The 22854-nt window shown below is 28.6% G+C and overlaps 1 protein-coding gene and 1 long non-coding RNA gene across 2 annotated transcripts in view; one reads left to right on the top strand and one right to left on the bottom strand.

Moving 5' to 3' along the window:
- The window catches only part of LOC142333618 (uncharacterized), a 39289-nt gene extending 27677 nt beyond the window's left edge, over window positions 1-11612 (bottom strand). The window contains exon 1 of the long non-coding RNA XR_012758642.1: window positions 11314-11612. This is a non-coding gene — a long non-coding RNA (uncharacterized LOC142333618). The remainder of the gene's footprint in view (window positions 1-11313) is intronic.
- A 141-nt stretch (window positions 11613-11753) lies between these two features.
- Window positions 11754-21663, top strand: LOC142333615 (uncharacterized). Its single transcript, XM_075380945.1, has 5 exons — window positions 11754-11913; window positions 14462-14532; window positions 17672-17838; window positions 19003-19497; window positions 21403-21663. The coding sequence occupies exons 1-4, from the start codon at window positions 11832-11834 to the stop codon at window positions 19490-19492; spliced, it is 810 nt and encodes a 269-aa protein (XP_075237060.1). The 5' UTR covers window positions 11754-11831; the 3' UTR covers window positions 19493-19497; window positions 21403-21663.
- The last annotated feature ends 1191 nt before the right edge of the window (window positions 21664-22854 follow it).

The following is a 22854-nucleotide window of genomic DNA, read 5'->3' as shown; positions in this document are numbered from 1 at the left end:
CTTTTATTTTTCCATGGGAGAGATCCAATCTTGTGTTTACCGTTGAAAAGAGCCACGGCGGTATTTATCATGTAGAAATAGCTGATGTCTCTGATAAAGCAATTTCATATTTTCTTGTTAATTCGTGATACCGTATTCCGGCTGGTCTAGAATAGGAAGCACGATGTTTGCATAATGCAGCCAAAGTATGTTCGTTAAAAGTTTTATTACTTATATGGTTACATAGGAAAGGCCCACATATGTGCCGCAAATCTTAGCAATAGAATCTCTCTTCTATAATATAGTGGCATTATTACGGCTTCCAACACTAGACTAGTCGCCGAACTTGAACGGAAAGCACCTGTGGCATATCTTATTCCGCTGTTATGTATTACGTCTAACTTTCGTAAATGCGACTTTCAAGCGGGTGAATATACAATACATCCGTAGTCGAGTTTCGATTGAACCAATGCTTTATACAGTCTCAGTACTATTTGTTTATCTGAGCCCCGATTGATGTTAGATAAACATTTAATAATGTTTAGGGCTTTTTTGCATCTATCACTCAAGTCCTGTATATGTAATCCCCCCTGTAAGGGATTCATCTAGTAATTGACCTAAAAATCGCACATTATCCTTGTATTCTATTGGATTGTCGTCGATGGTCAAAACAGGACTTCGGTGAGAAATTCTCTTCCTACAGAAGTGTACACAGCACGTTTTCTCTGATAAAAATTTGAAACCATTATTCCTTGCAACTTCATTGAGGGCGTTTATCGCACGTTGCAATTTGTGTTTCACCATAGCTGTAATGTTGCTGGCACTGCTGGCACAGCAACATTGGCAGATCATCGGCATAGACACTTTTGCTGATTTCTGCTGGAATGGCTAATATCAGTTTATTAATGGCAATCGTAAACAAGATACCGCTCAACGGCGAGCCTTGTGGCATGCCATTTTCCAATCTTTTTTCTGCTGAATATTCGTTGTTAAAGCGTACTTGAAAAGTACTGTCATTCATATAGTTGCTGAGTAATACTGGCAGATTGCCGCGAATGCCCCATTCATATAATTGAAGTATTATTCCATGATGCCAGGTCAAATCGAATGCCTTTTGCTTTCAAAGAAGACTCCGACACAATGTTTTCTAAAATAAAATAAAGCTATAATAAATAAAGCTGTTATATATGATTTTCTCTAAGTTAATCAGTTGATCAGTAGTTGAGTGGCATTGTCGAAAACTTGCTTGATGTGAGGATAAGAGATTTTCTTTTACTAAAATCTAAAAGATTATTCATCGATTATTTATCACTTTTTCAAAGCTTTTTCCCGTAGCGCATGTCAAAGAAATAGGACGGTAACTATTGGAATCTGTTAGATTATAATCTTTCTTTGGAACTGGAACACTATATGCTTTTTTCCATTGCTGCGGGTACGTTCCATCCCGCCATATCTGATTATATAGTTCTAACAATCTACGTTTAGCAGTGATATTCAGCTGCCTCACCATGATATAATGAATTTCATCCGGACCAGCAGCTGTATTGCAAGCTTTCTCCAACGCTTTCACAAGTTCTATTTTGAATGGTACATTATATGACTAATTCATTTCAGTTATGAAATTTAGCAGACCCTCAAGTTTTTTTGTGCTCTGAAATATCCATCGTAGTTAGCCGTTTTGCTTGCTTCTTCGAAACAAATGGCTAGTAACTCTGCAATTTCGTTTTGAGTATCTCTAACGTCACCTTCATATTGAAGGTAAGTTATGGGAGTAAAATTTGTACGCCCACAAATAGCCCTCAGTTTCTTCCAAACGTCTGACGCAGTCGTATTTCTGTTAATCGATGGCAAGTATTGCTGTCAGGATCGTTTTTTAGCACCTATGATAAGTCTTTTTGCACACGCCCTGTATTTTTTTAAAGCCAATTAGATTTTCCAATTTTGAACGTTTTTTAAAAGTATTATACGCTTTTTTCTTTCTTTTAATAGTTTCACTTATTTCATGTCATTCCACGGGTTGCTTCCTGAGTTTTCCAGATGTTCTAGAAATATATGTTGATACCGAGTTAAATTTGGAGTTAGTTAGTTTCAGCATCGAAGTCGGCTTCGATAACTTCCAGTTGTTTCAGGAAGTATCGTACCAGCTGTGAAGCTCGTCTAATCTGCCTTATCAAACAGCCGTCTTTTGGAGTTGGGATATGTTTTCATTGTAACGTCAATTACAATTTGCACCGGGAAATGGTCGCTGCCATGCGAATCTTCTAAAACTTGGAAAGAGTACCTCGGTGCTATCGATGCACTTATAAGTGCTAAATCTACACAGGATTCATCTTTTGCACTGAAAAAATTCATTAGTTCTAGTTTTATGTAAAAAGGCAATAAAATAACTCGGTGAGGCTCAAAAAGAGGAGTATTATTATTTTTTTTTTTTTAAACTTAGGAATTATTTTTTGACAAATTTTTAACTAGGTAATAATGTTTGGAAATTCATATAAGAATAAACATGTTTACAAAAAATAATACTTACAAGGTTGTATGTCTTTTGTATACTGAAATTATTATGATAAAATACATAACTTAAGGTGGTGATAACTTGAAAATGTCAAGGGATAAAATATTTTTAATTTAGCATGAAAAATCCTTCATAAAACATTCAGTTGCTTTGTAGTATCAAAAAAATGCGTTTAAAAGTGTAATTAAATTATAAAGTCAGTTAGTTGCTTTTATATAAATTTTAATGCTAGACTGTGTGGATACCGGTGTTATTTGGTGGTTGGGTTTTCAATTAACCACACGTCTCAGGAGTGGTCGACTTGACTCTGTTCCAGGCTACATGTTTACTGGTACATTTACTCTTACACTGCACTAGATATGTTGCTACATCAGGCCTAGCAAGTCTGTAGTAGTAACTGTATTTGCCTTCAAATACACATACCCAGACACGGCAGTAGCTGGAATTTGAAGGTACCTTACCTAGGTATATACACCTGTCAAATTATAGTTATACTTTGACATTGAGTATTTGCTAAATATCATATTTAGTATTTACTAAAAACTTAATTTTTCACTACTACCGAAAGCACTTTTCTTTTTTTTTGATTAAATATTTATGTCTTTTATCTTAAGCTATGGCTACAAACCGACGATAGTTAAATTATTTCATAGTATTTTTAGACGTTTGCTACAAAATTAAGTGTTCTATCAGTCTATTATCTTTTTTCTGAGGGGAAATTGATCTTTATAAAGTCATTTCAGCCATAAGGTAAAAATCTTTGCTTAGATTAGAGGGTTAACGTAAAGAAAATACAACTTTGTATATTTTGTTATTGCTTGATACGAAATTGGAACAAGATGACTTAACTAGTTGTAATGGTAAATTACATGGTGGATTTATTTTAACCTTGACTGGAATCTAAATTCTATGTCCTTTTTAAAAATTAAATAGTTTATACTCAGTTGTCCTCGATAAAAAAAAAATTGAAATACAAATAATTGTTATTAACATTTTCGTAAATTTTTGTAGGAAATCTATTTTGAAGATATTTAAATGTGACTTTCCTCTAATCGAAAATGTTTTTTATATTTACCTGCTAACTTGAGTAGATCTATTTCCAAATCTAGAAAATTTATGTGAATAATTTATTTTTTGTTATTTATAACGTTTTATCTCTTAAAAAAAGAACTAAATTGGTTTTCAATCTGATTTTAGCCAGAAAATATTATCCGTACATTCATTTAGAATGTATTTTAAAAGAGATTTTAATGAGATAAAGTTTAAAAGATGCAAAACTTTACGAACGATGAATTTCAGGAAAATGTAAATTTATAACTATCTAACAACATAAAAGCACCCAGACAATGCCATTTATTGAAGCTATTAGGAAAAAATAATAGCCGATAAGATTTTATTCCTGAGCTCTGCGGTCGAGTAGGTAGCGTTTCGGCATTTCGTGCTGAGGTTCCGGGTTCGAATACCGGTCAGGCACTGTATCTTTTCATCCGCTACCACTTTCTACCGGACTAATGACCATAGCTGTCGATGCCCCCCCGCTCTTCCAAAAAAAAAAGATTTTATTTCTTTAGTCTAATAAAAATTTATATAAAATACAAATATAAATTTGTATTTAAATATTTATCCTTTGATAATAATAGTATAAAATACTATTAATTATTATTAATAGTAAATGAATGTTTGATGATATAAGATAATCAGGAAAGCTTATCAGAGAATTATAAAATTAATACTTTAGAGATTTCTGTGGTTCCCTCTTGTTTGTAAATGTTTGTTTTCGAAACTCCTTATATTTTTATTATTACAGCTTAGGAGATGCTTCTGCATGTACTTTAATGAGGCGGATGAGATTAATGAAATGATAGGATTATTTCTACCTATTCTGAAAAAATCATTGCTTACGTTAATAACTATTAAAAGAAAACCACTGATTAGTGATGATGTAGTTTATTGGAAATAATAGAAATAAAAATAAAATATCCAATAAAAATTTACAACATACGTATTACAAACTGGACTTAAGTAACGATTGCTTAATTTAGCTATTACTACCTGTGTTATTTTAATTAATAAAATAAATATTTACAACATAATAAAATTTATGGTTGAATTAAATTTTAAAGATTATTATTAGATAATAATTACGCTAACTTTGAAAAGATATTTGGCATTTATCCAACTGGCAACTTTAACTAAATATAAAAATGAACAACAATAATGACTGCGATGATAGAAACAATTATTACTTAATTTATTGTTTATTGTAATTATATGGTGATTTTCGTATTATTGTAAATAAGAATTCAATAATAATTATTAAAAGCTTTTATATATACAGCGCGCTCGGAAAGTACGTTATATAAGTATGTTATATACGGAAAGTATATATAAGTGCACTGGAATTATGGATGTGTAATAACGAAACTTTCTTAATTATTACTTTGTATGGTTATTTCATTATTTTATAGAAGTGGATATTACAAAAACTGGAATAGTTTATAAAAGGTGTTGAAAATTACCTCCTTTAACATCAATATAACACTGCACAAGATCCAATTTGTTTTAAAATACGTTAACCAGCTTGTGCACTGGAATTTCTCGTATGTATGCCGTATGATACGATAAGAGCAGTTATTGGAAATATTCTGAAGGTAAAATAGTCCTCCTTTTGGACTCTCTCTGGGTGGGAGCTACCAAAAAGGAGAAAAGAAAACCCTATGGATCTTAGCATAGAATGCCAAATTGAAGTAAGAGGTACAGCTTTAAAAGAGAAAGGTAGGTTTAGACCTAAAAAAGAAAGAGAAAGAGGTAGTAAAAGAGAAAAAGAGAAAGAGGTAAAAGAGCTAAGTAAAAGAGAAAGAGGTAGGCTTAGATGTTATGATAATTAATTAGGCAAGATGAAAAGAAGAGAAAAGTTTTGTTGAAAAGATCTCTATATAATTAAAACAAAGTCGGAAAAAAGAAGATTCTAAAACAAGCTGATAGAGCAACAAAAAAAATATTATTATCGTCGTTGGGAAAGAATTAATTCCTTTTTCATAAATATTTATTATTTGAAATTTTACTGTTCACAGAAGACAACAACCAATATTACAGTTTGGAAACTTCATTTGGTCTAGTTTCAGAAGCATCAATTATCGAATAAACCTCTTAATTTAATCCCAGTGACTACTAAAAAAGATGGCTATAAAAATAGAGTAATTAAGGCAACAGAAATGGGTTTAGTTAGAAATGTAACATTTAATAGGAGACTATAGATAGTAAGAAATATATTAAAAGTGATTCTTGATAGGTAATTCAAAAAAGAATAACAAAACGAACCGAAATTAGGAAAAGTACAAGAAGATTGGTTGAAAAAGTAGTGTAGAATAAAAAAATAATAAATACAGGTAAAGTCGATCTAGGAAACTTAGAGAAACTTTAAAAAAAAAAACATCAATTTTTTAATTTAATTTACGTATATTAGATTAGGGGTGAGGATGGAAACCCTGTTTCATGGAAACAAATTAAGCTAACACACGATTGTATGTAGAGGTATAAGGTAATAAAGACAGAATTATTACTTCCCTCTTTTTTATTTTCTATTTATTCCCTACTTTTTTTATTATCCCTTTTTTCTGTTTATTTATTTTACTTAAATTTTATTACTTTATTTCTGAAGAACAGATATAATTTTTTTCACAGCAGTAAATTACAAAAGGTAAAAGCCTTCTTTTCTTGAATCAGCTGATCCTTTGCAGTTAATACTTTTTTATTTTATAAATGTTTCACTTTTTGGGATTGTTAACATGAGAAAATAAACTTTAAGTAACATTAATTTTTTTTACAAATACCCATTTTATGTTCCCATCAGATATTTTCAATACTTTATTTTAATTCTTACATCCATTTCATTGTAATCAATTTGCATCAAAAATTCAAACTTTTCATGAATCCACCCTTTTGTCAGCATATACAAAATACTGAGAAATTGGCAATAGATTATAATCAGTACAGTGAAATGTAAGGAAAAACCGTTAATGAATTAGAAATTAGAAAACACTCAAAATCTCTTTATGAATACATTTAACTAAAATCAGAAACTGAATGGCGATTTCAAAAGTTAAAAAATAATTAAAAAATATGTAAAAAAGGTCAATATGTAAATATGTCAATATGTAAAGGTCAATATGTCAATATGTAAAAAAGGGGGGGAACCAAATTAAAAAAAAAATGTTTCTTTAAATCATTATTCTTTGATCAATTTCAGTAGTAACCTCAAGCGTGCAGTGAGTTACTGCACAAAGCAGTGAGTTCGTGGGAAGAGTGTTAAAAGAAGGTGGAATACATAATTGACAAGTATTTAACAACCTTCTTCTAAGATTAAAAAAATGGTAGGATGACTGGTAGTTTGAGGCGTTTTAGTGCTTTTATATTATTGCACTATTCGACAAAGTTCAGAAAGCTTAAAAACAAAGATGCGCACTAGTAGGACCTGGGGTCCCCGAAATATTGTTGGCACTGCAACAGCAAATGAAAGGAATAGTGTACTACGGTAGGACATCACAGGTAGCAAAAAGCCAGCTGTCAGCCCAGCAATCCACAGTTTTTTAATATTTCATTTTAAGTCAAGTTACATAAAAAAAAAAAAATTTTCAGTAGAGTTTAAAGTTGCCTGGATCAGACAATCCGCGTGAGGTACTTTTTTCTTTTTGGAATGGCAAAATATAAAATTTAATTTTAGAATAATTTTATAAATCTGTTTTTGAATTTTATAATGCTTTTTGATTTATCCAGTACTTTTTTCTTAATAACTACAGTTTATAACCAATGACAATTGGGCTGCCAGTTTAACGAACGCACAATGGTAAAGGAAACAATGTTACACAAACAAAGGTTTTAATATGAATTAACGTAATAATTAGTAGAAAAATTGCGAGCCTATGGCCCGCCGCGAAAATGTTGCATGGTTATGTTTTATTACACATGATTTCGTTAAATGTTATTGCCAATTGTAACTAAATAACGTTCATGAATTGAGCATACTAACGACAAAAACTTTTACAATGAAAAGCTTCAAAATCCTGTGCATTTTTTGCTATTTCTTGAGTTGTGATTTTAACACAGCTCTAACCCCAATGTTTTCCTTTTTTATCCCCAAAACATAAATATAATTTTAGATAAATCGTTCGAACGCATGAGTCGTTTATGCGTTATGAGCAGCCACCCGGCGCACCACGTGTCCTCTCTGCGCCAATAGCAGCTAAAAAAATCTGATGTGAACAACATGACTTCATTGTACGCCTATTGAATTACAATTACATTTTTTTTTTAAATTAAAAGTACATAAAAGTTTATTTCATTAAAAACTACAGGTATTTTTTCATATTCTTTCTTTTTGTTATTACTGAGTTATTCATCGTAAAACTTTTACAATGAGAGGTTAATAATAAATATTAATAAATCAATATATTTAAATTAAAAAAAAAAAAGGGTTAAAAAAAAGGAGATAAAGTCTGATTCGAACCGATGTGCCTTCACCTAAGATCCAAATATTTCATTAATTAAAATGTTATTTGGCTATAACTTTGGAACCGATGAAAGTAAGTATCACTTATGATATATCGCTGAAAAGCTCTCGATAAGGGCTTATTACTGCAGTTAAGTAAAAGTCCAAAGTCCAATTTTTTTTTAGATTTTGGGCTTTTTTGGACACTTTTAGTTTAGTCGATTGCAATCAAAAGGGTAGGCGCATAACTAGATGTTACACCAGTCCTCAATCCAAAATTTCAACATCCTACGGCTAATCTTTTTTGAGTTATGCGAGATACATACGTATGTATGTATAGACGTCACGCCGAAACTAGTCAAAATGGATTCAGGGATGATCAAAATGGATATTTCGATTAAAATCTGGAAATCAAAATTTTTCGTGATCATAATACTTCCTTTACTTCGTACAAGGAAGTAATAAAGATGTGATCACATACATCAAACAAACAAATCCACGCACAATCCTTTTTTATGGGAAAGAAAGAGAAGAGTTACGATGATGATTATTTGCAAATTTTTCGTTCACTGCTTACAAGCAGTGAACGAAAATCATCCCTTATCAAACCATCCCTTATTTCTAATTAGATACTTCAAATAACAATATATAATAACAGAATAATAGAATTTATGAATTCTCTAATAAACCACAACATATAGTAAACTTCCATTAAGAATAAAGTAAATCCAACACTACAACAAACTTTCTACACGAGTTCAACTGTGTACTCTCAAGAAATAATCGTCAGTTTAACACGTGATCAACAGAATCACGCCAAATTTTTAATGATTCCTACTATTAAACAAATCACTAGTTGCATGCGTTCTCCTGTAGACATATTCAAACCCAATCTTCTCCTTTAACACCATACGTTTGGAGTTAAATACTATAACCGTGAAAATTGCAACCGATCTGTAATGAAATCCTGAAATGGCACAGCCAATCTAAGGAAAACCAAGTTTATCATGCCAGGCTTACTAAGTGAAATAAAGGTTGAATTGATTTCTCTTTACGTTTTTCACCGAACCATCTACTACTTCACATCATAAACCAATCTCCCTAACATGCAAATGATATTTACCTTAGAAGCTACATTCACTTTAGCACAGGGACCGACTGCTTAGTGAACTTCATTACTCTCAGAAAAAGAACTCTTAATTAGTACCATCCGTACTATCAGAAACTTTACATACGTTACAATCTTAAGAAATACTGAGGAAAAATAATTAATTAATATACCACTTTCTGTAGGAAACAGTGTAACTTAGAAACTACTTTTACCAAATCTAAGAAACCATCAATTTAAAGGAGCATAACTATTCGAAATATAAGTTTTCACCTGATGTAAGCCGGCGAACGTCATTGGCGTCAGAAAGAGAAGACGATGCCATGTCCGAAGCCTCAGACACTCTGTCGTCGAAAGTTGAGGCCGTTCGCAGAATGGAAAAACGTAAGAAAGGATGGCCGAAAGGAAAGCCTAGGCGGTAATTTGTTGGATTTTAAATTAGAAGATTGAAATTTTGAACACTTATTTTCTTCATGGAAATATGAATTAAAGAACCTTTTTTTTATTTTTTTTTGAAGTGTGATGGGGCTAATGACCAAAGTAGTCGATGCCCCTAAAAACCTCAAAAAAAAAAAATATATAAGTTTTCGTTTTCAAAATTAATTTGAAAGCTTTTTTTAAAATTATATATTAAACTTTAGAGAAATTAAATAATTTGAATCAAACAATCGATAAAAAAAAGTTTGTATTCTCATTTATATTTTGTTCTGTGCTCGGTTACTTCAATTTTAACGTTAAAAAATGTTACCATCGACACAATTGTTTGACTGATTTATGACTTTTCTACAGAATTTACCCACGCAATGAGATTTTTAAATGTTAAACAGTATTGATAATATGCATTAATCTGTTTCATTTCTTTAAATAACTCACACAATACGCACAGTTGTTTGAAAATTGAAGTCGCTGTTAAAAATATGAGTTTAGAAAAAAATGACGTTTTCCAGTGTTCGCCTAAGTTTTTTTCTTTTTGAAACCTTCTAAAAAATTATTTAACTTTAGAAAGAAAAAAATATGTGCACGTAAAGAATCTGATGAGTATAAGGAATATATGAAAACATTTTTTTCAGCAGCCGGAAAACTAATAAGTTTAATTATATAATTATAAAATAAATATAACTTATTAGTTTTCCGGCTGCTGAAAAAAAGTTTTCATATATTCTTTATACTCATCATATTCTTTACGTGCACATATTTTTTTAGAATCCTTTTGTTTATAATTTTAAAAATACTGCAGTAATTTAGCTAACACCAATTAATGATATCGCTTACTATATCGTTATCATTATTAAATAATTATTCTTTATTATATACCATCAAATTACCTGGCAATAACTTTTTCTTTTAAGTTCCTCCAGCATATATTTTATTTTATTTCTGTCAGATAGTAAAATCTCTGGCGATTCCAGGTTGTTTTAAAATCTTAATAATAATACTGTAATTCGAATAAAATTAATGGTCCTTGGAATCATAATAGAGATAACTTTGGCATTTTGGCATTTCACGTTTATTTGTGCACCAAATTGCTCGATGAAAACGTAGGAATATAGCTTTGAATAACCTACAGAACTGTATCGTTAAGTTCGTGAATACGTTATAGTTAATTGAATAAGTTCTGAAATTTTTGAAAATTAAAGTAAAAAGTTGACCTAAGGGTTGGACTGCAGCATTCAAAAATCTTTATCTATCTTTCCATATTTTAAAAATAATTTATTTTTCAAGAACAATGCGTCCTACCGAGGTAATTTGAGGCGAAGACATCCCTCGGATCTGAGTTTATGCGTAATTGCGTAATGAGCTGAGTAATGCGTAAAAGCCAATTTAAATGGCTTCCCCAGCCATCGCTTTTAAAAGTTATAAAATTTGAGAACATTGTTAAATGTTTTGTGTAAAATATAAGCGCTGGAAATATACAATTTTCAAATTATTTTTTTATTTCACTTTTGTGTTGTAGTGTTTTATCTTTTTTAAATTGTATTTTTTAAAATTTTAAACATAAAATTAGTTTTTTACAAACGAATGAAATTAATAATTTTTAAAGAAACTTAAAATTAGTTATGGAGAGAGTTGTATATTATTTCTAATTTTACGTGGTGAATTTTAATATTCGCAATTTCATATTTTTTTACTATAGATTATAATTAGATTTATTTATTATATTTTATTTACTATTTACTTTTGTTAATCTATAATAACATAAACGGTTAAATTAGTAAATCAGCTTACCTGAAATTTACAGTTACCCAAACCTTTTAGATATTCATAACGTACAAATTACAACTTCCACTATGCTTTACATTATATTATATTCTAAAAAATTCCTATAGAAAAGTTATTAAAATAAAATAAAATTTATTTAATAAAATAGAGAATTTCAAATTTTTGGATATTTTCGTTAGAAAAGTCAAGTTCATGAGAAAACGTTTTTAAAAGTTTAGACTATACGATTAAAACGTTTTTAATCGTATAGTCGCTTATTGATAGAGGGAAGTTCGCGTGAGTAAGTCTAAAGAAATTGCACACTTTGTTAAGCTAAAGTTACCACCTCCAAAGGTGATAAATGCCCCTTCAATGTGGGGTCGGCCTTGGAACAATAAACATCACTTCAGGGAAATCCGAACGTGAATGACTTCATCTCCATTTAATTACAGTCACTTGTTAACTCTTTAATAACTCAAATCCGTGTTTCTTATTAATATATATAAAGGAGGGCTACGTGTTTTACTTGCATTCAACCGACGGAGATGGGTAACGCCGTTTTACTTACGGTGCTGTTAATCGGCACAGTTCTGTGGTCAGAAGCGTTAAAACTACCGCTGTCATCTAGTAAGTAAAAAATAATTTAAACATTAAAAATAATAATGCAATTACTTTTATCCAATGACATAATTAATATGCTGTTATTAGATTATGCTATTATTATAGTGTAATGTAATTACTTAATAAGGTTAAGTAAATAGAAAATCTTGAAATTACATTTTTTTAAATCAGTTAACACATATAATACCTAAATTCTTCTAATTAATTCTCCTATTTGATTAAAAAAGGGTAAATAAATGATGTTTTCTTAATAATAATAACTTAATAGTTTAAATGAAATCCAGACAACGAATAATTTTAAATATCTGTATTACCAAAATAGTATTAACTGAAATAAAAAATATTACACAAAAATTTTTTAAATTCATCTTGTAAGATTAGCAATAAATATTGTTAGCAACCACATTTTCAGCACATATCCTCTCAACAAAGAGAACAGGTTTATTTTTATTTTATTGTGTTTTTTTTATTTTAATATATATAATATTTTAAATTTCATAATTATATTTTTTAAAAAATCATTTATGTTAGCATTTGTGAATATTACTGTTTAAAATTCATTAAAATTATCTCCAGTTAACAACAAATAAATATTATTATATTTATTTGTTATTATTAATAATAAATAAATAAAGGAATGTAGTTAACAAACAACATTGTTTCAAAAAAGATAGAATAACTTACATTAACTCTGCTTTACATAATCTATCCCCGATATGGATATGGATATGGATATGGATAATGGATGCAGTGCATATAAAGAGCCAAAACTGTAAGAAGAGGCATCATTCAACATTGATTACTCAGATTAAGATTTCAATACAAAATCATTCTCTGTGACAGACAGATTGAAAATATCATGTTTAGGATTGAATGTTATCCGTACTTGGATTAACTCACACGTTTCAAAAGATTAAATATATTTGGATCAGTTGAGAAATTAATGGAAAATAATTTTACTCCTTAATTTCCCTGGAATACCTGGCATGGTAAATTATTTTTGTTGAGCATGGCTGTTAATTTGATGATTTTTGTTTTGTATTAGGTCTTTAATTATGGCTATTGAACAAACAAAAAAATACTAAAATTCATATTTAGTTTAGCCACTTCCCAAATAGAAAACAAATTGTATTCTAATTATACTAAAGTCCTTTTTTTATACAACAGAAATTTATAACCAGTTGAATAACATTTCTAAATAATTTATAGCAGGAGAAAACACATTTTTTATGAAAATTAGCTGGTCGGGGCTCTGCTCCCTGGATCCGATCCAGGAGTTCTTGGGCTCCTCCCGGGGTCCAGGGCTGACCATACGGCGCCAAGGGGCCTCCCAGAGTCCCTGGAATCCCTCACAGCTCACTTTGCTTGCCATTACCGTATAGAATAATACTGATAAATAACAATTTAAGATTCAGGCTTTATAGAAACTAAATTACAAAAGACAGAATAGTAGTAGCTTTTTTTTTCAGTTTAGCCTCCAAGAATTACCATCAGGTATTACTTCAGAGGATGATATGTATGAGTGTAAATGAAGTGTAGTCTTGTACAGTCTCAGATTGACCATTTCTGAGATGTGTGGTTAATTGAAATCCAACCACCAAAGAACACCAGTATCCACAATTTAGTATTCAAATCCATACAAAAGTAATTGCCTTTTACTAGGACTTGAACGCTGGAACTCTCAACTTCCAAATCAGCTGATTTGCGAAGATGTGTTCACCGTTAGACCAACCCGATGGATTAGAATAGTAGTAGCTATGGTAACTAAAGTACACAAACTTTGACGAGGAAAACTTCACAACTTATTTCTGTTGCCATGGTGATAGAAATGTAACAATGAAGAAAAATATTAATTTATTTTAATTGACAACTTAACTGCCAAGGGGTTAGGGCCTCAAACTCTATGACTTAAAACCTTCCCTGGGATAAAATAAATTTGAAAGCAATCGGTTAATTGGTTCTCACATGATGTGAGAACAAACAAACTTTCAGAGTTTATCAGATTAAAAAAAAAAACATTTTTTATAAACTCAAAATTAAAATGTTAAACAAGTAAGAGTAAATAAATATTAATAGAAATAAATATCTACATTAAAATCAAATTTTTTATTTATATAACTTGAAAAAGTAGCCTAAATGCAAAAAAAACCATGTCAAAATAGATTTAATAGTACCAATCTATAGAAGAAAAATTTCAGTTAATCATTTATGGTTGATAGTAGTTTTGCAAGTTTTCGATATGTAATTATTACTCTTTATTTTTATTTTTATTTTTTGGATATAGATCGGACTGTTTTTTAAGTGTTTCAATTGTTTTGATGTATACTTAACTAATCAACAAGAAAACTTAAGAGCACATTCGTTAATGTATACAGTCAAATAATCTTGTTTTATTAAAATAAAAAATTCCTGTCTTATAGAAATATAATTATACTAAGCAAAGTTATAACAGAGAAATGTATTTCAATATTATAAAATTAAAACACGTATCCGTAACATGTAGTAGTATAGAATAGGTATGTGTTATACATAAGTCACTTACTGTTGATTTTAGATGCTGCTGAAAAGCTTGCAGTAAGCATTGATGATGTAGAAAAGGATTTGAATGTTGAGGATATTCCACAAGTAAGTAATTACATAAAATTATATCACTAATCACTACTTAATCTCAGAATAAGTTGTTCATTATTAAATTAATGAAAATAATTAAGTAAACCATTAGTATATTACAATTAATTGTGTTTATAAGCTTAACAATTATAATTCTTCAACAGTACACAAATTTAAAGTATTCACTGAATAATAAGTACTATAGTAAGATCTTTATTTGTATAAGTGCAAAAATAAAATAGATTTTAACATTTAGGCAGTTCAAAATTATCAATAGTATCTACAAATGAAGGTTAGAATATTTTTAAAGTCCAGTTGGTCATGAACTGACATCACTGTAAGTATGTTGGCACATGATGTGCAAAGAGGTATCATATTTGGAAATAAATACCTATTTGCTTAATTCCCATAAGGAGATATGTTAGAATATCTTTATAATTCATTTGATAACATTTTATGCAAGAATAGATAAAACTGTTACGTATACACTTATTAGTTTCAAAAGATAGTTTTTTCATTTTTAACTGATTTATTAATTTAAAATAAGGTGTGAGCAATATTTTACCACAATATTAAAATTTTATCACAGTATTAGTAGTAGTAATTAATTACAAATAAATTCAATTCATGTTCCAGCGGAAGAAATTTACTTTTAACACTGATAGCATTTCTAACTGCATTGCTCTTGATAGTTTATACAAATCATCCAATCTGGTAACAGTTTATAATATTTCATAATAAAATTCCTTAAATCTCTTATTATGAAAAACTTATTATATGTAAGAAAAGATCTGAATAATTATCACATGTAAAATTAGCATCCTAAATTCATGTTATCATTTCTGTACTCTACAGAATGTAACGTTTACATATATTATTGATACTTACATATGTATGTGTGTGTATATATATATATATATATATATTCATTAACATATTGACCAATAAGCTATTAAAATTTAATGAAATGTAAACCATCAAAACATAGTAAACAGATAAACTAAACTTACCATATTAATTCCAAAAATCAATTTCGCAGGATCCCGTATATTCAGTTGATATTTAATTCTATAATTACATTAGATTAAATTGCTTTTATAATTTATTAATTTTGAATTTGTCAAAAATGTTTCTTCTGTTTTACAAATTGTGAAAATATTATGGATGAATACACAAATTCTGCTGTATAATATTCATCTATAAAAATGTCAAAATTTATAAAACATTAACATTTTTGACAAATTCAAAATTCAGAAATTATAAAAATAGTCTATTTTAATATAATTACAAACTTACGTATCAACTGAAGATGCAGGATCCTGTGAAAATCAATTCTTGGAATTAATATGGTAAGTTTAACTTATCTATTTACTGTGTTTTGGTGGTTTAATTTTACATATAAATATAAAGATTTCAAATATAAAGAGAACAAAAGAATAATGTAGAAATTAGAATATATTTTGCATGACTACATATTGATATACAACATGTATAACCAGTTGTAGAGAAGTCTTCAGTAGTTGAGGTAGAAAGAAACTGGAAAAGATTTTTACATATCATCAAGTCTGCTGGATTACTATGACTTCAGTCTTCCATAAATTTTAACCTACATTACATTTGAAATTTGATTTGATCATTTAAAATTAATCACCTTACACAAAATTATTAATTAATCATTATTATAAAATGTAAAGTTCATTGCTGGTAATAATGTAAAAGAAAACATAATTACTTAGATCATTAATTACATTAAAAAATTAAAATTATGACAAAAGAAAAGTTAATGTGTATATGCATGTATTAATAAAACAGTAGAGTACTTGACATTAGAATTTGCCAACAATTTGGTATTGCAGTTATCCAGCTGTTGGATCATTTCTAACACGTGATTTAATATTTTCTTAACATTTAGCCTTATTATAATAAAAGAACTCTGTACTATTAGTGGCTATATGCTAACTGCAGTAAATGTACCATTAAAATTCACAAAATTGGTCACTAATAATTTCAATAATCTTAATGCATTAACAATTTGTAAATTAATTGTATTCATTCACTGTGTTTCTTAAATTATACAGATGACTTTTAAATAGAATAATTTAATTACAGATATTTGAAGAAGGATAAGACTGCATCAGTTCATAAAAAAAATCTAAAGTTAAAATAGAAAACAGGAATAATCATAATGCTTCAAATGTATCATTTTGAATAATATGTCAATGTGCTACAATTAACTAGAATGTGTGTTCAACTTCTTAGGCAGTTTCATTCTAAACCTATCATTCTGCCAAATAACTTTGGAAAACTTTCTGCCAAATAACAGAAATAACTGTCTCATAGTAGCAAAGAAGATGCATTTGCTATTTTTGTCTTTGCACATTCTCAAAACATAGATTATGAAGTTAAAATTAAACTAGCTATTTAAGTTATATTGTATATATTAATAGTATAGTTAATATTTAAATGGTATAAAAAAAATAGTTATGTGAATACATTTTTATTCGTGTGACATCCAAATTAATTGTTTCTATTTTTGAGTACTTTTTTTCTAGTTTTAAGGTTGTAGAACAGAATATTTCATAACTAGATCAGAATTTGGGGAGGAAGTGAATTTGAACAGTGATGGTAACATACAATTTTATATCAAAAATACATAAAACAGAATTAAGAACTCAACTTATGTTACTGTATTAAACAATTTTATAAATGCTTCTAAAATTAAAATAAAACAAATTATATAGTTATATTATGCAAAAGAAAACATAATGAATATCAAATGGAATAATTTCATTATTACTAGAAAGTAGAGAAGGTGAATTTTTAGACTTATATGAATATATCTCAACATTAAGTCTTCTGGTTTAATTTAATTTAAATAATTTACGAGTAAAACATATTAATTTTTAATATTCAATATTACACAATGGATGAAGTTGTTGATGAATCCTAGGCTTAAACAACTGAGAATAACTCTTATGAATAACAGCTTAAAATTACCTTACACATCAGTGATAGAAAATAAACAAAATTAGTTTAATAAAATAATCATTATTATGATTTAACTGAACATTGTTAATAATAAATTTATTATGATTAAAGTATGCTCTGCAGATATAAATTTAAGTTAGTTTATTTCTATTTTTATTTTTTGTAGACTTCAGTTGGTGATGTACTACGAAAGAAAAGAACAATATGTGTTAAATGCAGTTCTGGTAAATTTGGTGGAGGAGGAGGAGGAGCTGGATTAGGTTTTGGTGGTGGAAGTGGTTTTGGTAGCAGTGGGGGAGGTGGTTCATATTCTATTCCAGGAGGAAAATCTTGGTAAATTTTACGATAACCTTAAGAAAACACTGTTACTTATAAATATTTTCTGTACATGTGTAAGTTTACTGTAAAGTAAACTGTATGTGTAAAGTTTTCTTATACATAACTTTTCAGTTTCATTTCTATTAAATGAGTAAATTCATTTTTATAATTAAGTATGAACATAGTCATGTAAGTGTTTGACCACTTATTTTTTTGCAGTTAAAATATGAAATTTAAAAACAGTAATTATGTATACTTAACATTACTTAAATACACATATTAATTTTATCATGAAGGTTTATTAATCAATAATTATTATTAGTCATATTAATGATTAAGTATCATAAAGTATTGGTACTGATGAATGGATTAACATTTTAAAGAGGAAAGAAACAGGCTGCAATAAACAACTCTTGTTCTAATACCCTGAACAGTAAAGAATCTCACAGAAGAAAAAGTTTGTCATCATAGAATTATGTTTTACAAACTGCTGATTGGCTTTTAATATAATTTTGTATCAAACTTTGTTCTTTTCTGTTTCAACTTGTTAAAGAAAACTTATAGGAATTACAGAAAATTATGCATAAAAAGTACTTAATTTTTCTGATAGCACAAATTTAGTCTTTCATAAATTCATTTATAAATTAAATAAAAAACTATTAAGGTAGATACATAAATTCATAATTGTAATTAAATATAAAATGGAAACAAGGTTGTAAAGGAGACATGAATTTCAATTAAAACAGGTGGGATTCTCTAACAATTATATAATTAATTAATTTTATTTTAAATTCTGTTATATTAAAATAAACCATCTGGTACAGAATATCAAGATAAAACATATCTTACATCAATTTTACCATGAAAGTACTTTTGCGGAATCTATATTCTCATAATATGAAGTTTAATTAAACATTTCAATCATGATTGAAGATGCAGGATCCCACAAAAGTACTTTCATGATAAAATTAAAATATATCTTATCTCGATATTCTGTAATAGGTGGTTTATTTTAATAGAATTTAAAGTATAATATAACAGTTCAGAGGAATAATATGAATATTAAAAATATTAATTTAAGTAAAATAATTAATTAATTATATGTAATGATTAATCTGTATCTAAGGAGAGTTGTTTTCAACCAAAAATGTTTGTATATCAATTTTTCTTTTTTTTCAGGGGTGGTGGAGGTTGTGGACCAGGTGGTTGCGGTCAAGGTGTAGGTGGCTTTGGACCTAGCTCTGGTGGTGGTGGAGGAGGTGGTTGTGGTGGATTGGGATGCGGTACAGGCGGCGGCAGCAGTGGTGGCAGCTTTGGCCCTAGTGGTGGTGGTGGTGGTGGATTTCCCAGCGGAGGTGGAGGATCTGGAGGTGGCGCAGGGGGTGGCCATGGAGGTGGATTTGGAGGAAGTGGAGGTGGTGGCTCTGGTGGATTTGGAGGAAGTGGAGGTGGTGGTTCTGGTGGATTTGGAGGAAGTGGAGGTGGTGGCCACGGTGGTGGATTTGGAGGAAGTGGAGGTGGTGGCTCTGGTGGATTTGGAGGAAGACCAGGCGGTGGAGGAGGAGGAGGAGGTGGCTGTTCCACATGCTCTGGTGGAAGAGGAGGATCCTTTAGCCATTCTTCAGCCTCAGCATCAGCATCTGCATCTTCAGGAAGTTATAACCATTAATAATTGTAAGTATCTCATAATATTTCTTTGAGCAATTTTGAGACTGAGAAAGTAGAATTTTTTTTTGTAATTATTTTAAGAAATGATTACGTTAAAATTTAACTTAAAAATGCACATGATATGATTTAGCTGAAATGTCACTTTTAAAAACTCCAAAGATTTTTATACATTTTCATTAACACCTAGCACAAAAGTGAACAGAATAGTTTTTTTAAATGATTACAAAGGTTCAATATTATTTTTAGATGAGCTTCATTGGATTTTAATGACTGGTGGTGAGTTCTGACAAAGGCAAAAGTCACTCAAATTTTTTTTGTTAGTTTAATTTGAAACAGAAAATGTGATTGACACACATGTAAGCATGTTCTGATATACACTCTTGAATAAATAAATGTGTGCGGAATAAAATTTGAGTAATAATAAAACTAATTTCAGCTTAAGTGCCCAAAACATGGTGGGCACTCAGCAATTAATTTAATTGTTCATTTAATTCAGTTTTTCTTTAATCACATTTTTATTATTTAGATACTTACTTGTTTTCTACATTATCTTTCATAAAGACATCAAGTCATCACATGAAATATTTATAAAAAAAAAAAAAAACAAAAAAACAATTTGTTGGTATTTCTGCTAAATCAGTAGTCATATATCATATATAACATAACATGTAACATAACATATAACATAACATATAACATATATCTTATAACATATATCTTATAAAACATAGACTGCACCAGTTTTGCAATTACAAGGCACGAAAATCTGTAAAAGAAGTTGGTTTTATGATTTATTTATCATTACTGCTAAAAAATTTAAAGCTCGGCAAGAAGAAACTTTTACTTTTATTGTTTTTTTAGAGATTTTTTATGAAAATTATTTGGAAATAAATAAAATATGATAAGATGATTCCTTTGTTCTAAAGATAAAAAAATCTATTTTTTACTAATATTTGGGAAGTTGATGGAGATTTGCCAAAGATACAGCTGAATCATTAATTTGTACTTTGTATTATTTGTACTATTCCTTAGAAATAGTGAGCAAGCTGAGTTACAGCAGGGAAAAAAATAATGTTCAGAATCAAGCATTCTGATATTGAGATGAATTCTGATATCGAATTTGTGAATAAATATTTATGCATAAAATTATGCTGTAATTTACATTTTGAAAACTTTATAATAAAACATATTTGTATATAGGATCAAACAAATGCTATACAAACTGTAGAAATGTTTAATTATCTGTAATTTTTATGTGGCATAAAAATCTAAAAACATTCAAATGTTATTGTGATCCATTTTGCACTCTCCAGTCAACAGTAATTTCTCTTTAAATGCAATCATATTTTAAATGTTTTAAATGTTACTTTTACAATTAATAAATACATAAGTTATTTTTAATTCAAAATTATATCATAGCAGATTAACAGTTCAAGAGCAGCTGTTTAACTGCAGTTCAATAGTAGCTGTGACCAATTACATTTTGTCTATTCTAAGGTTGAAATTCATGAGATCTAATCTATGAATCTCAAACCTGCAGAATACTGGAAATGATTGTCTAGATACTAATAAAAGTAATTTTAATCTTAGTTAAATTTGAACCAGATTCCTCCAAATAAAATAGAGAAATATCATTAAAAAAAATTGGCAGTGATGTGCAAATTTCTAATCCAAATAATATTATTGCTATCAAAAGCTCAATGAATTCATATTAAGTAATTAGTTTTAGTATTTCTGGCTCTAAAGATTTATTACTATATATCAAAAGGTTTAAAAGTTACAAACAGTAAAATAAAATACATTATTATAATATATAGTATAAATATAATTTAATATTTTTATAAAATTAATTACAGAGATACTATTTTCTTTATCAAAAAATGAATTTAGATTACAATATTATTTTTCCAGGAAATATATTACCTTGGAATAAGGCAGAAAACTCACAAACACTAACATGGTTACTGACGCTCAAAAAGTAAAGAAAGAAAAACAATATCAGTGTTAACTAAAGGTCACATGTATCAAGTTGCAACAAGGTCAAATAAAAATGTCATTAAATATCACTTTTTTTTATTAAGTTTTCTTTAATATTAAGCAAAAATGTTAAATATCATATTCATGAAATGTATTTGGTTTGAAAATAAATTATTATTTTTTTCTACTTTTTCATCAGTGTGACTCATTTAATTTTGTTACATAAATTCCTCACTGAAACACAAATTGTCTACCATCATACTGCATTTATTATAATTGTGGCAAAGGTTATTATAATCGTATTAAAAATTTTAAAACAAATTTGTGTCAGTGCAATTTTCTTACCGAATATATGTATTTTTTTACTCAATTATGCTATGAGAGGAGTAATATATTTATTTGTGGATCAAGAAAAGGAATACTAATTTTCATGTAGTACCTATTAAGTGGCAAATCTTAATTTGCAGAAGGCACTGATTAGAAAATCTTAATTTTTTAATAAGAAAATTTAAAAAAATAAAAACTGAAAACTGGATGGTATACTCTACCTACTCCACATTGAATAACCAATGTTGTTTGAAAGACGTCAGATGCGAGGTATAAAATAAAAATGTTAGAAAAGAGAATATATGAGTAATATATCTTCTCTGAATAAACAGATATATTAAAATTTAACTGACTGCATTCTAAGTGACTGTGTAGCTGAAATGGCAAGTTGTTTATCTTTTTTTTGGCTAATTTTTGAACTTTATTATATATCAGTAGTCTTTTCTTAATTTGAATGTAAAAGCCCTTTGCAATTCAACCTGTTTATTATAAGCTTATTTGTACTAACATTATTTTATTTTTGTATTATATAATTTTTTTTATTATTTTTTTGCAATGGATATTTTATACCCATCTTGTTTAGAATTTTCATTTATCATTTTCGCAATACATTTCTTCTCTTCCTATGCAATTGCCTGCAAATTCATAGAACGCAATTGCAAATTTTATGATGTATTTCAGGCTTTTTTATATTTTTTTAGAAATTGAAATAGTTGTTTCAGTTAAAGTTTCATATGATACTCCTTGCTTGTATTCAGGTGATAATAATGTTTCAGGTTATATAGAAATAAAAAAATTAAAATTAACATCAAGAGGTAATTTAAATTAAAATTATATTGAATTACTAGATATTTTTTAAAGAAATTAATCAAAATTAACCCTGAAACCAGATTATAAATTAAATTAAGTATGATAATAGATATGATTTGAAGAATGACTTTTAAATTAATAAATAACTATTGAATGTTGATTTTGCAACACATAAAAATGTTTGAATTTTCATGAATTAGGAATTGTTCTTTGTCTACATCTTGCATGACAGTGGGTACAGTTTGAAAA

Source organism: Lycorma delicatula, chromosome 1, assembly GCF_047948215.1.
Source record: "Lycorma delicatula isolate Av1 chromosome 1, ASM4794821v1, whole genome shotgun sequence".
NCBI classification, from domain to species: Eukaryota; Metazoa; Arthropoda; class Insecta; order Hemiptera; family Fulgoridae; genus Lycorma; species Lycorma delicatula.
The sequence above is the reverse complement of the archived record's forward strand: the minus strand, read 5'-3'. Positions and strand labels throughout refer to the sequence as shown.

Coding starts and splice junctions, on each gene's coding strand:
- LOC142333615 (XM_075380945.1), top strand. CDS start 11,832: ATGGGTAACGCCGTTTTACTTACGGTGCTGTTAATCGGCACAGTTCTG. Junction 14,533..17,671: donor ATGTTGAGGATATTCCACAA/GTAAGTAATTAC, acceptor TATTTTTTGTAG/ACTTCAGTTGGTGATGTACT. Junction 17,839..19,002: donor ATTCCAGGAGGAAAATCTTG/GTAAATTTTACG, acceptor CTTTTTTTTCAG/GGGTGGTGGAGGTTGTGGAC.